This window comes from Chiloscyllium punctatum, chromosome 16 (genome assembly GCF_047496795.1).
Source record: "Chiloscyllium punctatum isolate Juve2018m chromosome 16, sChiPun1.3, whole genome shotgun sequence".
NCBI lineage: Eukaryota > Metazoa > Chordata > Chondrichthyes > Orectolobiformes > Hemiscylliidae > Chiloscyllium > Chiloscyllium punctatum.
Genome location: NC_092754.1, coordinates 34,697,503 through 34,710,890, shown reverse-complemented (window position 1 = coordinate 34,710,890; position 13,388 = coordinate 34,697,503). Strand labels below are relative to the sequence as shown.

General features: G+C 39.3%; 1 protein-coding gene across 8 annotated transcripts in view; it reads right to left on the bottom strand.

Annotated features, from left to right (window-relative positions):
- Positions 1 to 13,388, bottom strand: part of disp3 (dispatched RND transporter family member 3) — a 507,963-nt gene that overhangs the window by 51,977 nt on the left and 442,598 nt on the right. For 7 of the 8 annotated variants that reach the window (XM_072586713.1, XM_072586711.1, XM_072586710.1 and 4 more), the window contains 2 exons: positions 7,955 to 8,074; positions 5,392 to 5,528 (listed from right to left, as the gene is read on the bottom strand). In XM_072586713.1, the coding sequence (XP_072442814.1) occupies positions 5,392 to 5,528; positions 7,955 to 8,074 (257 nt within the window). The remainder of the gene's footprint in view (positions 1 to 5,391; positions 5,529 to 7,954; positions 8,075 to 13,388) is intronic. The other variant, XM_072586715.1, reaches the window with a different exon arrangement.

Here is a 13,388-nt window from a genome sequence, read left to right as displayed (position 1 = left end):
AACATATATATTGATGCATACTCAGAGAAGGAATCAGAATGTATTCCTGAGGGTTATTATCTTATAGATAGAATCCTAAGATGAAAATGGAGACCACGGCAGGTTAGTGCAGAGGGGAAATGGGTGGAAGTGCACCAGATTGTGTTGCTGGTAGCACACAGACAGGAGGTGTGTTAAGGGTAGCACATGAGTTACCAGTAGGAGGTCAGCTAGATGTGAGGAAGACTCAGGCTAAGGTACAAAAGCATTTGGGTATTGGCCTGGTCTGCACAAAAATGTGGTTAAAGTTTGAAGTAATATGTCATACGTGTTAAATGGTAGGTAAGCCACAGGCAGTAATGAAACCAGCATCTTTGTTGCCAATTCCCGCATTCAAAGAACCTTTCATGTAGGCTATGATTGATTATGTAGGGCCCCTCCCTAAAACTAAAAGTGGGAACCAGTACTTGCTAACCACAATGGATGTGCCTACTAAATTTCTGGAGGCAATTCCATTATGGAGTATGAAGATAAAAATGGTGGTCAAGGAGTTATCAGTTTTCTTCACATTGTATGGGCAACCAAGAAAGATTCAGTCAGACCAAGGGTCTAATTTTACTCAAAGTTTGGGAGAAGATTTGTAGCTCGGGTGCTTGTTGTTGTGGTTCTGTTCGCCGAGCTGGGAATTTGTGTTGCAAACGTTTCGTCCCCTGTCTAGGTGACATCCTCAGTGCTTGGGAGCCTCCTGTGAAGCGCTTTGTGCTGTTTCCTCTGGCATTTATAGTGGCCTGTCTCTGCCGCTTTCGGTTGTCAGTTCCAGCTGTCCACTGTAGTGGCCGGTATATTGGGTCCAGGTCAATGTGTTTGTTGATAGAGGCATGGCACTCATCCACAGACTCTAGGAATTCCCTGGCTGTTCTCTGTTTGGCTCGCCCTATAATGGTAGTGTTGCCCCAGTCGAATTCATGTTGCTTCATCTGTGTGTGTGGCTACTAAGGATAGCTGGTCGTGTCGTTTCGTGGCTAGTTGGTATTCATGTATATGGATCGTTAGCTGTCTTCCTGTTTGTCCGATGTGGTGTTTTGTGCAGTCCTTGCATGGGATTTTGTACACTACATTAGTTTTGCTCATGTAGGGTATCGGGTCCTTCGTTCTGGTGAGTTGTTGTCTGAGCGTGGCTGTTGGTTTGTGTGCTGTTATGAGTCCTAGTGGTCGCAGTAGTCTGGCTGTCAGTTCAGAAATGTTCCTGACGTATGGTAGTGTGGCTAGTCCTTTGGGATGTGGCATGTCCTCATTCCGTTGTCTCTCCCTTAGGCATCTGTTGATGAAATTGCTGGGGTATCCGTTTTTGGCGAATACCTTGTATAGGTGTTCCTCTTCCTCTTTTTGTAGTTCTGGTGTGCTGCAGTGTGTTGTGGCCCTTTTGAATAGTGTCCTGATGCAACTTCGTTTGTGTGTGTTGGGGTGAATTCTCTCTTGTGAATTCTAGAGAGGAAGAAAAGGACAACCAACTCCCATTCCTAGACGTGATGGTACAGAGAACACCGAACGGAGAATTCACCACAAAGGTTACAGGAAAGCCACACACACAGACCAAGTCCTAAACTATGAAAGCAACCACCTCAACACACAAACGAAGTTGCATCAGGACACTATTCAAAAGGGCCACAACACACTGCAGCACACCAGAATTACAAAAAGAGGAAGAGGAACACCTATACAAGGTATTCGCCAAAAACGGATACCCGTGCAATTTCATCAACAGATGCCTAAGGGAGAGACAACGGAATGAGGACATGCCGCATCCCAAAGGACTAGCCACACTACCATACGTCAGGAACATTTCTGAACTGACAGCCAGACTACTGCGACCACTAGGACTCATAACAGCACACAAACCAACAGCCACGCTCAGACAACAACTCACCAGAACGAAGGACCCGATACCCAACATGAGCAAAACTAATGTAGTGTACAAAATCCCATGCAAGGACTGCACAAAACAATACATCGGACAAACATGAAGACAGTTAATGATCCGTATACACGAACACCAACTAGCCACGAAACGACACGACCAGCTATCCTTAGTAGCCACACACACAGATGACAAGCAACATGAATTCGACTGGGGCAACACTACCATTATAGGGCGAGCCAAACAGAGAACATCCAGGGAATTCCTAGAGGCATGGAACTCATCCACAGACTCTATCAATAAACACATCGGCCTGGACCCAATTTACCGGCCACTACAGCGGACAGCTCGAACTGACAATCAGAAGCGGCAGAGACAGGTCACTATAAATGCCAGAGGAAACAGCACAGAAGCACTTCACAGGAGGCTCCCAAGCACTGAGGATGTCACCTAGACAGGGGACGAAACGTTTGCAAGACAAATTCCCAGCTCGGCGAACATTCTAATTTTACTGCTGAGCTGTTTAAGGAAGTCATGGATAGCTTAGGCATATATTCCTTTAAATCAAGTGCATACCATCCTGAATGCCAGGGAGCTTTGGAAAGGTGGCATCAGACCCAGAAGACCATGTTAAGAGCATACTGTCAGGATTATCTGAATGATTGGGACAAAGTTATCCTATTTGCATTATTTACCATTAGAGATGCCCCAAATGAATCTACTCAGTTTACTCCCTTTAAATTAATATTCAGACATGAAGTGAGAGGGCCTTTGAAATTAATTAAAGAAAATTTGACAGGATCGAAGTCAGAGATCTCACACTTGGATTATGTATCTGAGGTGAGGGAGAGGTTAAATTGGGTAGGTAAGTTAGTTAAACAGCAACTGAAGAGGGCACAGGATAGAAATGAAGCAGGTGGCAAATAGAAACTCCAAAATTCAGACGTTTTCCCATGGGGATGATGTATTACTATTGTTACCTGTGGTAGGAGACCCCTTCAATGCCAGTTTAGTGGTCCCTATCAAATTTGAGAAACACTTGAGTCAGAGAAAAAGTTGGTAAAGATTCTGGATAGAAAGAAAACTGTATTGGGTATGTGTCACAATGTTGGTCTTTTTACAAGTTTACTATGCCCTTGACTTTTTTTCCCAGAGAGGGGGTAGTTGGCCAGGCTCCAACTAAGCTGGGTTTGAAAGGTGTATTGGGGACTTTTTTGTTTACCCCTATCAGATAATGCCTCCAGCCTGGGGCTTTCATGTCTTAAAGAAAAGATATAATCAAAGGGGAGTGGCCAGCTGTGTAGCTAGCCTTCACTTAGATTAGAGGTTTTGATTCAGTTCAGCAGCAGTGTAGGTAAAGAAAGGCTGCTGATTCTCTCCCTTCTTCTGCCCTTCTGACTTTGTAACCTATAAGCTTTTTGTGTCATTCTTACTCTTTGTGCTGAGAGGTTTATTTAAGGGGACTGTTGCAAGTATTTTCTGAACAGCATCATTCAGTTGGGATAGTCTGTTGAGGTTTTGAATAGAATAAGTTATCTTGTATTCAATTTTCTATTCCTTGTGTTTTATTCTGTTCTTTTGCAAATAAATTCTGTTTGTTTAAAACTTGGCAGTAGAATCAGCTAATTCACTCCGGGAATATCCACTATACACTTATTTAAAAGAAAGAGCAAATTTACAGTCTGGACTACCTGCTTAAAACTGTTTTTAGGGGTCAGGTCTGGTCCATGACATATGTCAAGTGAATATGTTGAAACCCTACGATAATAGAGACAGGGAACTAGAGAAACAGGTGTTAATTTCTGCTCTGCAGAGTGAGGAATCAAATCTAGATGTCATGGAGTTTGATGTGCCTCAAAATATGTTAAACAATGAGGAAGTTCGACGAGTGGGATAGGTTAGTGAACTATCTGTCTCAGGAACAAAGAACCCAGTTGAAAGGTTTGTTGCAGCAGTATAAGGACATACGCAAGAATAAGATGGGGAGGATGAATACGATTGTGCATGAGGTGAAGTCGGGAATGCTGTCCAATAAAACAACACCCCTACAGACTGATCCTCTCAAAGCCACACAAGTCCAGAAGGAAGTGGATGTGATGCTCAACAAAGATATCATCGAACCGAGTCAGAGTGAATGGAGTTCACCAATTGTGTTAATTCCCAAACGTGACAGGACTCAACGATTTAGCGTGGACTATCAGAAAAGGTCAATGCAGTAACAAAATCAGACTCTCATACCCAATATCAAGATTGGAGGACTGTGTAGAGTAAGTTGGACAGGCAATACATCACAATATCAATACAAAGTGATATCTTTTGGAATGAAGAACACACCAGTCACATTCCAATGACTCATGAACAGAGTTGTGGCTGGATTAACAAACTGTGCAGTTTATCTGGATGATGTAGTGATCTATAGCGGGTCATGGAAAGGTCACACGGTACAGTTGGCAGAGCTCGTTGAACGGTTCTGAGAAGGGTTCACTGTCGTGTTTAACAGTAGAGAGGCATAAGGATGGAATTCTAGTGCGTGGGTCTAACTCATTAGTGGGGTAGCTGTAAAGGATTAAGAGGATAATCCCATTGGAAACCAATCTGAAATGGGAATCAATGAGGGTGACCAAAATTCAACAACTTAATTCTACTTAATTTTACCAGCTGGGGGTGATGATTTATGTTCAACCATTTCTGCATTGTTATTAACTACCTTTACTCAAGTGACTTTATTTTTATCACTATTACATGCAGTGGTTAGATATATTAGTATGAGAGAATAGTTTAGCAATTTTAATTGATGTTTGTATCGAAGCATTTTCTGGCAGAAATCATTGGAATACTGCCTAGGGATACCGAAGCCAAATTTAGCACTCTGTTGTGGGATCAGCTCCTAGTATGGATTAGGGGTCAATTTCGTAACAGTTATTATTCAAATCTGTATGAGGAGTCATCAGTGTATTCTGCCACAATACAGCTTGTGCCACAGAAAAATTAATGCAATTCATTCGGCAGGTGATGTCATTAAAATATGGTGATGATATTACATAGAACTTACAGCGGAACAACAGAACATTCAGTTCTAGTAGATTGTATGAGTACATGTACCATTCAATGTTTTCCTACCTACTTCATCTAATCCTTTCTCAATATCTCCCTTTGTACTTAACTTGTTTGTTTCTGAATGCATTCATGTTATTTGCTTCAAATACTTGTGTGTAGCAATATTCACATTCTAACCACTGTGTGGATAGAGGTATCTCTTCCATATTCCCTCTCAATCAAAGTTTATTTACAGCTTCTAACATTTTTTGGCTCCTGTAAGTGCTCCATGACTATCATAAAAATGTTTTGTTCATTTTATTCTATTACGTCAGCCCAAGATTTCCCTCTTCTAAAAAAATCCTAGTTGATGCATTTTTTAAATTATAAACTTCTTGATGCAGTTGTTACAGTTCAATAATTCTAGTCTATTCAAAAGACATTTTGCAGGAACTCACTTTAAATGATGGGATCTCCCCATTCTTTGTTGATGGCAAATGCCATGGCCACGGAACAGAGGAATCCAAAGAAAATCTGTAGATGGCAGGTTGGACATCATCTTCATACTTGGTGACATAAACAGTCCGTAAGGCACCTGAGAAAATGTATTTAAATTGCAAAGATTCTAGTGATAAACAGAAATTGCATGTTCCAAGGGAAATATTAGAACTCAGCATTTCTCTTTTTTATGTTTTCTTTCTTCTCATCTTGATTTTTTCCTAAGTTTTGAAATTTTGTATACACTTGGTGAATTAGTGAAAGACAGAATTGAGCTACCTGCATTGCCATTGGAATGAGAAACGTAATGCAGCAACATTAGCCAAAGAAAGAAGACCTGTAATGATAATGATGAGTTGCCCCTTTAAGGAGGCTAAAACCCATTGGATCTAGATCTGACAAGATTTTTAGCTCTTTGATGCCAGCACTGCAGGAAGAAATGAGCTAAATTGACATTAGATTTCCCCATTTCCATGATGTTAAAATACGGTGATGATATTACATCGAACTTACAGCGGAACAACAGAACATTCAGTTCTCGTAGATTGTATGAGTACATGTACCATTCAATGTTCTCCTACCTACTTCATCTAATCCTTTCTTAATATCTCCCTTTGTACTTAACTTGTTTGTTTCTGAATGCATTCATGTTATTTGCTTCGAATAATTCCTGAAAATTCAGGAATATTTTCAATTTTTAAAATAGTTTATGTCATACTTGTTCACCAATGAATTGCTGAATATTTGGAATCAGTCACCTGAGGTCAAGTTACCACTATTCACACATGGGAGTCCAAATGTTGGCATCAAAGAGGGGATTCATCGTGTCTTCAGAACATGTTAAAGTGTGTGCAGATTCTAGCAGGTGTAACTAGGAATAGGAACCTTAGGTAATTTTTCCTATTCAGGTGATGGGTCTTTTTAGTTTTGCACCTCACACGTGTGATCGAATTCTACACCATATTAAGAGTAAGATGTCCACAATTCCCCCAGAGAGTTGAAGATCCATTAATCGGCCCAAGCTGCGTCTTCCACCCCATTTTGGGAAGTGGTCTCACTCTCTAATCTCTGCAACTGGGATTACATTCAGTCCCCAGAAGAAATTGTTTCTGAGACTAAACACTGAGTTAAGTGAAAGTGATTGGTATTGCCTGGGTTGGGGTATGGTGGGGGAGGGGGGCATAGATGGCAGGATTAGACCTTTGGAAGGAAGGGGGTGCATTTTCAAGATCTTGAAAATGGGGACCCTACAAACAAAGTAGCCTTCTATTGCCCACAACCACCCAAGGAGTGAAACCTATTGGGTTTCCCAACTGTCGCTGATGGCTAACAGGGAAAATGTTGTAGTGACTTGTCAAGAAATCCTTATTTAAATGCTGCAATTAGCATGTGGGAAAAGGCAGCTAAATCCTCCATCTACCTGTGTAAAATTGTAGCATTGAGTGGGTAAGCACCATAAGCAAGACCTATCGCATTGGATCTAATTTTATGGATCTCTGGACCTGGCTGCCAACAACATGTTAAATTGGGATTGTATTCATTGGAGTTTAGAAGATTAAGGGGAGACTTAATAGAGACGTACAAGATAATACATGGCTTGGAAAGGGTGGACGCTAGGAAATTGTTTCCGTTAGGTGAGGAGACTAGGACCCGTGGACACAGCCTTAAAATTAGAGGGGGTCAATTCAGAACAGAAATGCGGAGACATTTCTTCTGCCAGAGAGTGGTGGGCCTGTGGAATTCATTGCCGCAGAGTGCAGTGGAGGCCGGGACACTAAATGTCTTCAAGGCAGAGATTGATAGATTCTTGTTGTCTTGAGGAATTAAGGGCTATGGGGAGAATGCGGGTAAGTGGAGTTGAAATGCCCATCAGCCATGATTGAATGACGGAGTGGACTCGATGGGCCGAATGGCCTTACTTCCACTCCTATGTCTTATGGTCTTAACACAGCCCCACTTTCCCATCCCGCCCCTGGGGAAGTATAACATTCAGGTCAAGGTATGACTTCCTCCAAAAGAAAAATCTGAGTTGTTTTAGGAAAGAAAGAAAACTCAGCAGGAACGAAGTAACCTGAAGTGGCACAAAAGCAGTGGCAGGTGAGTCTTAGTACTATTTACAATATAGGGAATAATAAAGCAGATAAATAGTCAGTGGAAAGGAGGTTTGTACTGAAGGGGATGCTAAAGGCCAAATTTATCCATTATTTTTAGGGCAAATGATTTCCTTCATTTAGATCAGGTCAGAAACAACCATTTCCAGCACCTTAAAGAGATTTTATTGTAAAATTATAACATAACACCAACAATGCACAAAACCTATCAGGTTTACTGTTTCATATTATGCCATTTCAAACTACTAGCCCCAAGTGTAATTAAAGTAACATCCCTTTCAAGCTAAAAAACAAATGCTTTGACACACTTTTTTGGTTCAGACACCAATTTCCTACTATCTTGGCAGAAACAGGCAACAATTTTGGAGGAGAATTAGTAAGAACAAGCCAAAAACATAAGGGCACATCTGACCTGTGCCTGTATTCTGTGTCGTACCTCCTTTATTCCATGGGAGATTCTCTCCTCGTTTCTTCTTGTCTGAAGATGTTCGCATGTTATTTAGCAGAGGTTGCGGCTTTTCCTGAAACACACCTATTGTATAGAAGCATTCCAATTAGGAAACCAACATATCAGCCAACACTGATAACTGTAAACTTTAAATATTTACAGATTTTCATATTGGTTTACTCACACAGTAAAACAAACACATCCAGCAAGTATTAGTAAAAGTATCATGATTAGTTTTATCTAAATTCAATATCTAGGGTGGATATTAGGCTAATTTTTGTGAAGTGAAAATGGCCACATACCCACAGGCTCCTTGAACAGGAATGCTGTAGGATTGGAATCTAGTTCCTCTATGGTGCCTCAGGTTTAGTTATTACAAACAAAAAAGAAGCTGCCACTAGTATCTCAGCATTAACTGATCCATGATATAGAAGACATTGATATGCCCCATTGTTCTTGCGTCATTTTTTGAAAATACCTATTTACCTAATAATTTCCTTTCACTATTTCCTTTTCAAATATTTATCAATTTTTCTTTTTTATTGTTATTGGTCCAATTCCACTACTTTTTCTATTAGGGCATTCAATGCCCTAACAACCATTTGCATGGAAGAATTTCTTGTATCCTCACCTTTTATGCTCTGTTGATGGTTTTAAACTAATGTCCATAAATGCCCTCTAGTTTAGTGACAGACTGAGCAAAAGCAATAGGTACTTCAGACTATTATTTGAATTCCATCATCAATTAGAGGATGCAGCTGCAAAGTGATGCACAGAAACATGCATGAATACTGTAGCTTTAAACCTAATAAACCATCTATCTGCACAAAATAAAACTCAAGATGCATTAACAAATTAATGCAAACTTGATAAGTGGTTTAAAAATGAAACTTTTATGTTGTAATATCTAGAAGTATAACATTTGATTTATACAGAATATATTAGGCGTGGTTTATAAGAGGAAAAAAGTTAAATTATTCTAACTGTGTACTTCTTTTTGGAGCAAATATGTATCTGGAGGACGGGAATGTTTCCTCTACTGTATTTGTGTTGGTCTTGACAAAAAGAGTACAGTATACACCATCAGAATATCTTTGTTATTCAGCTGCAGAAAGCATTATGTGTAATATTGCTAAGGCTTTATACGCAGAAGCAATCTTTCTTCACACAATCTGAGGGGTGGCACAGTGGCTCTGTGGTCAGCACTGCTGCCTCACAGCACCAAGGACCTGGGTTCAATTCCAACCTTGGGCAACTGTCTGTGTGGAGTTTGCACATTCTCCCTGTAGGTTTCCTCCCATAATCCAAAATTGTGCAGGTTAGGTGAATTGGACATACTAAATTGCTCTTGGTTTTCAGGGATGTGTTGGTTAAGTGCATTAGTAAGGGGTAAATATACAGTAGGGGAATAGGTCTGGGTGGGTTACTCTTTGGAGGGTTTGGTGTGGACTTGTTGGGCTGAAGGGATTCTATGAATCCCAATAAGTAATTACAATACTGATTTTAAATGGTAAGAGACAGCACACCACATATTAGTTTGTACACTGTTATAAGTATGCAGAAAACTGCTAACTTTTCTTGCAGTTGTCAACACTATAGATCAGAGTTGTCAAACTTTTCACATGGGGCCAGATTTCAATATTTCTCTCACGTGGTAAATGGGGGCAAATTGCAGAAAGACAAGTCTTGGCCAACAATGAACAAGTATTAAACAGATAATTTTAAAAATGAGTCATTAATAAAAGTGGGCACTTAAAATGCCAAGCAGCAAGGCTAAAGAATTAAATGTTTTTTGCTATCTTGCTTAAGAAACAGCACTAGAGAGGGAAAGTCTAGGGAAGGGAGAGTTGGGATTCAGTGTCAAGGTAGGTCTAACTAACATTAACTGTGAGTTTACCCCTGGTGGTATACACACCTTTCTTTTTCTAACCCTGTCACTCAAGGAGAGCAACAGCTTAAAAAAAAGGGACAGAGAGCCAGTAGGAGTTCAGCACTGTACACGAACAGCTCGGGAAGAAGCTGGGTGGTGTATAACTGGTGAATTATTCTACTTATTGTAATTATAACAAAGAGGTTTTTTTTAAGTGACAGTAGGGCAGATCAGTTGAGAGAAATGGAATGTATATTCTCCTTTATGTGGCTAGTCATGGATGTTCCATGTATCCCAGATGAGATATTGGCAGGAAAAATCATTACCCTCACAAGTTTGAGCTCTAGGCTTTGGAACTTAGTGGTGACTGGAATCATGGATTTATATCCTGCTGGGGAAAGGTGAACAGCCAGAATCTTGGTACACATTGGTATCAATAACTTGAAGAGAAATGAAGAGCTGAAAGCAGAGCTTAAGAAGTTATGAAGGAAATTTAAAACAAAACAGGATCTCAAGAGCAGTAATCTCAAAATTACTCCCAGTGCCACATGCTCGTGAGGAAAGGAATAGGAAGATTGATCGATTGAATATGTGGCTATAGAATTGGTATAGGAGGAAGGCATCAGGTTTTAAAGGCATTAAGGTGAGCTCTGAGGCAGTTGAGACTTGACAAGCTGGAAAGGTTACACCTTAACAGGATTGCAACTGATTTCCTGGGCAGGGATACTTATTAGTGCTGTTTAGGAGGGTTAAAACCTGCTTGAAAGAAGGATGTGGACCTGAGAGTAGCTCAAATCGGAAAGAAGTTAAAATTTCAAAAGGGCACTGACACATATGGTAATTGGGAATTTAGCCCTTATTTGTGTTCATTATCAATACATGCAAATCCAAATACAGTACAACCTTGATTATCTGAACAAGACGGGCCGGGAATATTGTGTTCGGATAACTGATCATTTGGATAACTGATCTGATCGTAAACAAGTGGTAACTTATGAGTGCCAGTTATCTGAACATGCCTCAGTTATCCGGCAGTACATGTCATAATGCCGTTTAACTGATAACTGATCTGACCGTAAACAAGTGGTAATTTATGAGTGCCAGTTATCGAACATGCCTCGGTTATCCGGCACACCATAATGCCATTTAATTGATAACTGATTGCCAAGTTTCCTAATGCCATTTTTATAGGACCTTGAGATCTTGTTCAGATAATCCAAAATTGAGATAATACAGTACAATCAAAGTTGTACTGTACATCTAGTTTCCCAAGTAATTCAATGTGGGTGCTATCTTTAGTAAGAAAGTTCTATTCAGAATACCAGAGTAGTTCTTCAATGACTTCAAAACATATAAGGATAAACTGCTGAGGGCCTCGGAAAGCCAGTATCATTTCATCTGAGCACTTTCATTATGGAAGATATTTGTTAAAAATTACAGTTAAAAATTACAACAATGCGACGTTATTGCAACGATGTAAACTATGCAACATAACTGCCAAATCAGCTATTCTGAGGAAGCATAATCCTTTCAAAAAGATTGCTGTGAATGCTTTATATGGTGAGACATAAAGTAACACAATTTCACAACACTTGCACATGCAGTTGTGATAAATGCTGCAAATTGTTCACCTTTCATCACTAGATGAAATAAAATATTATTTTAAATTAAAACATAAAAATACAAAGTATTTTCAATTTAAGCATTCACCTTGGGTGTTACCATCCCATCTGGCACCATAGCTATTTGGCCTGATAATAAGGTAGAGAACAATCTTCTAGTAGCTTGGTGTAACTGAATAGCTTGGCAGACCATCTTACAGCAATAATTAAGAATCAACTTGATTGGAACTAGAGACACAGAGAAGGCCAGATTAGGTAGGGATACCAAATTTCCTACTCAAAATGACATTGGTGAGCCGATTAGGATTTTACAATCATCTGACAGCTTCACTGTTATATTAGCAGCTTTTCACTTGCATAAAAAAACTGAACTCAAATGTTAAAAACTAACCTTTTACAAGTATTATATCAGAATCTGTCATTTACACATTTTTAAACTAAGGAAATAAAATACAATAATTTGAATGCTATCTTTTTGACATTTTGCACTTGAATTTTTCCGACTGTATATTGAAGAAATTTAAATATTTCTATATTAGTTGCATGCTGAAAGATCTGAGTTTGACCAAATGCACCAATTGATAAAGGAATTGTTTACTGGTTGGATAATGCAATGCTGGGAAGGTTGGCTACATGTTAAAAACCTTTTTCAGCTCATTATCTATTAAGTTACAGAAAAGGCAACTACAGGTTGTTGTTGCATTACCACGTCGCATTGTTGTAATTTTTAACTGTAATTTTTAACAAATATCTTCCATAATGAAAGTGCTCAGATGAGATGATACTGGCTTTCTGAGGCCCTCAGCAGTTTATCATTATATGTTTTGAAGTCATTGAAGAACTACTCTGGTATTCTGAATAGAACTTTCTTACTAAAGATAGCACCCACATTGAATTACTTGGGAAACTAGATGTACAACAGATGTTGTATTACCACTAATTGTGAGTATAGTACTTAAAGTATGAACAGTGTACATGATAGAAAGTTATAAAACAAGTCATTTTTGCAAACTAAAAATACAATGCTCATTACAGTTCATGCGACAGACCACAATGGAAATTCAGGCTGACCATGGTCTATGAAGATGTCATAGACAATCTGTGAAATAACTCTTTGGATGCTGGTATCCTGACACCAATTCACCCTTTATTTGCATGTGTACAGTACATGGACTCTGACCAGCTAGCTTAGAACCAGTACCTAACATGAGGACCCTCCCTGTGACTCCTGATTATATCTGTCAACCAGGATTCGATAGTTAACTCTCCCTGATTAGCCCAGGTTAACAGTTCTAATCAGGGAACTCATACTCAATGAGATCCACTGGCTAACCTCATTCCTATCAGTACAGTCTGCAATGGGGTTCAGAGATACATCAGTATAGAACTGACTGATCTGAGTTTCGAGTTACACTTCTAATGAAGTTTATATGAACCTCTTTCTGTAGGACAGCTTGTATTTCAATGTTTGTAAGACCATTGTTAGAAAAGTTGAAAATTTTGCTTAATTTTACTTCTGTTATCAATAGTAGTAAAGAGTACAGATGTTATAATGATGAATTCAAATGTGGAAATTTGTGATCAGTTATCATGACCATTGCCTTATAGTTTAACGATCTCACTTGGAGGGTCTCAGGTGTCAGTCAAAAATACACTTCTGAGACTGGGCAGAAAGAGAATGAATAGAAATTGATGATGTTACCAGCAGCAGTGGAAATAGAAAAGGATTTGTTTCCCATTGAAAACAACCTCCACCTCAATGAATAAACATAATAAAAAATTCTAAGAAAGCAACAAAACTCTTCTTAAGTTAACAACTTCCATCTTGCTAGCAATACTATACTCGAAGTTTATATGGCCGATGTCACAGGTTGATTGCATTTCTGGGTTCTTCTTTTAACTTCAG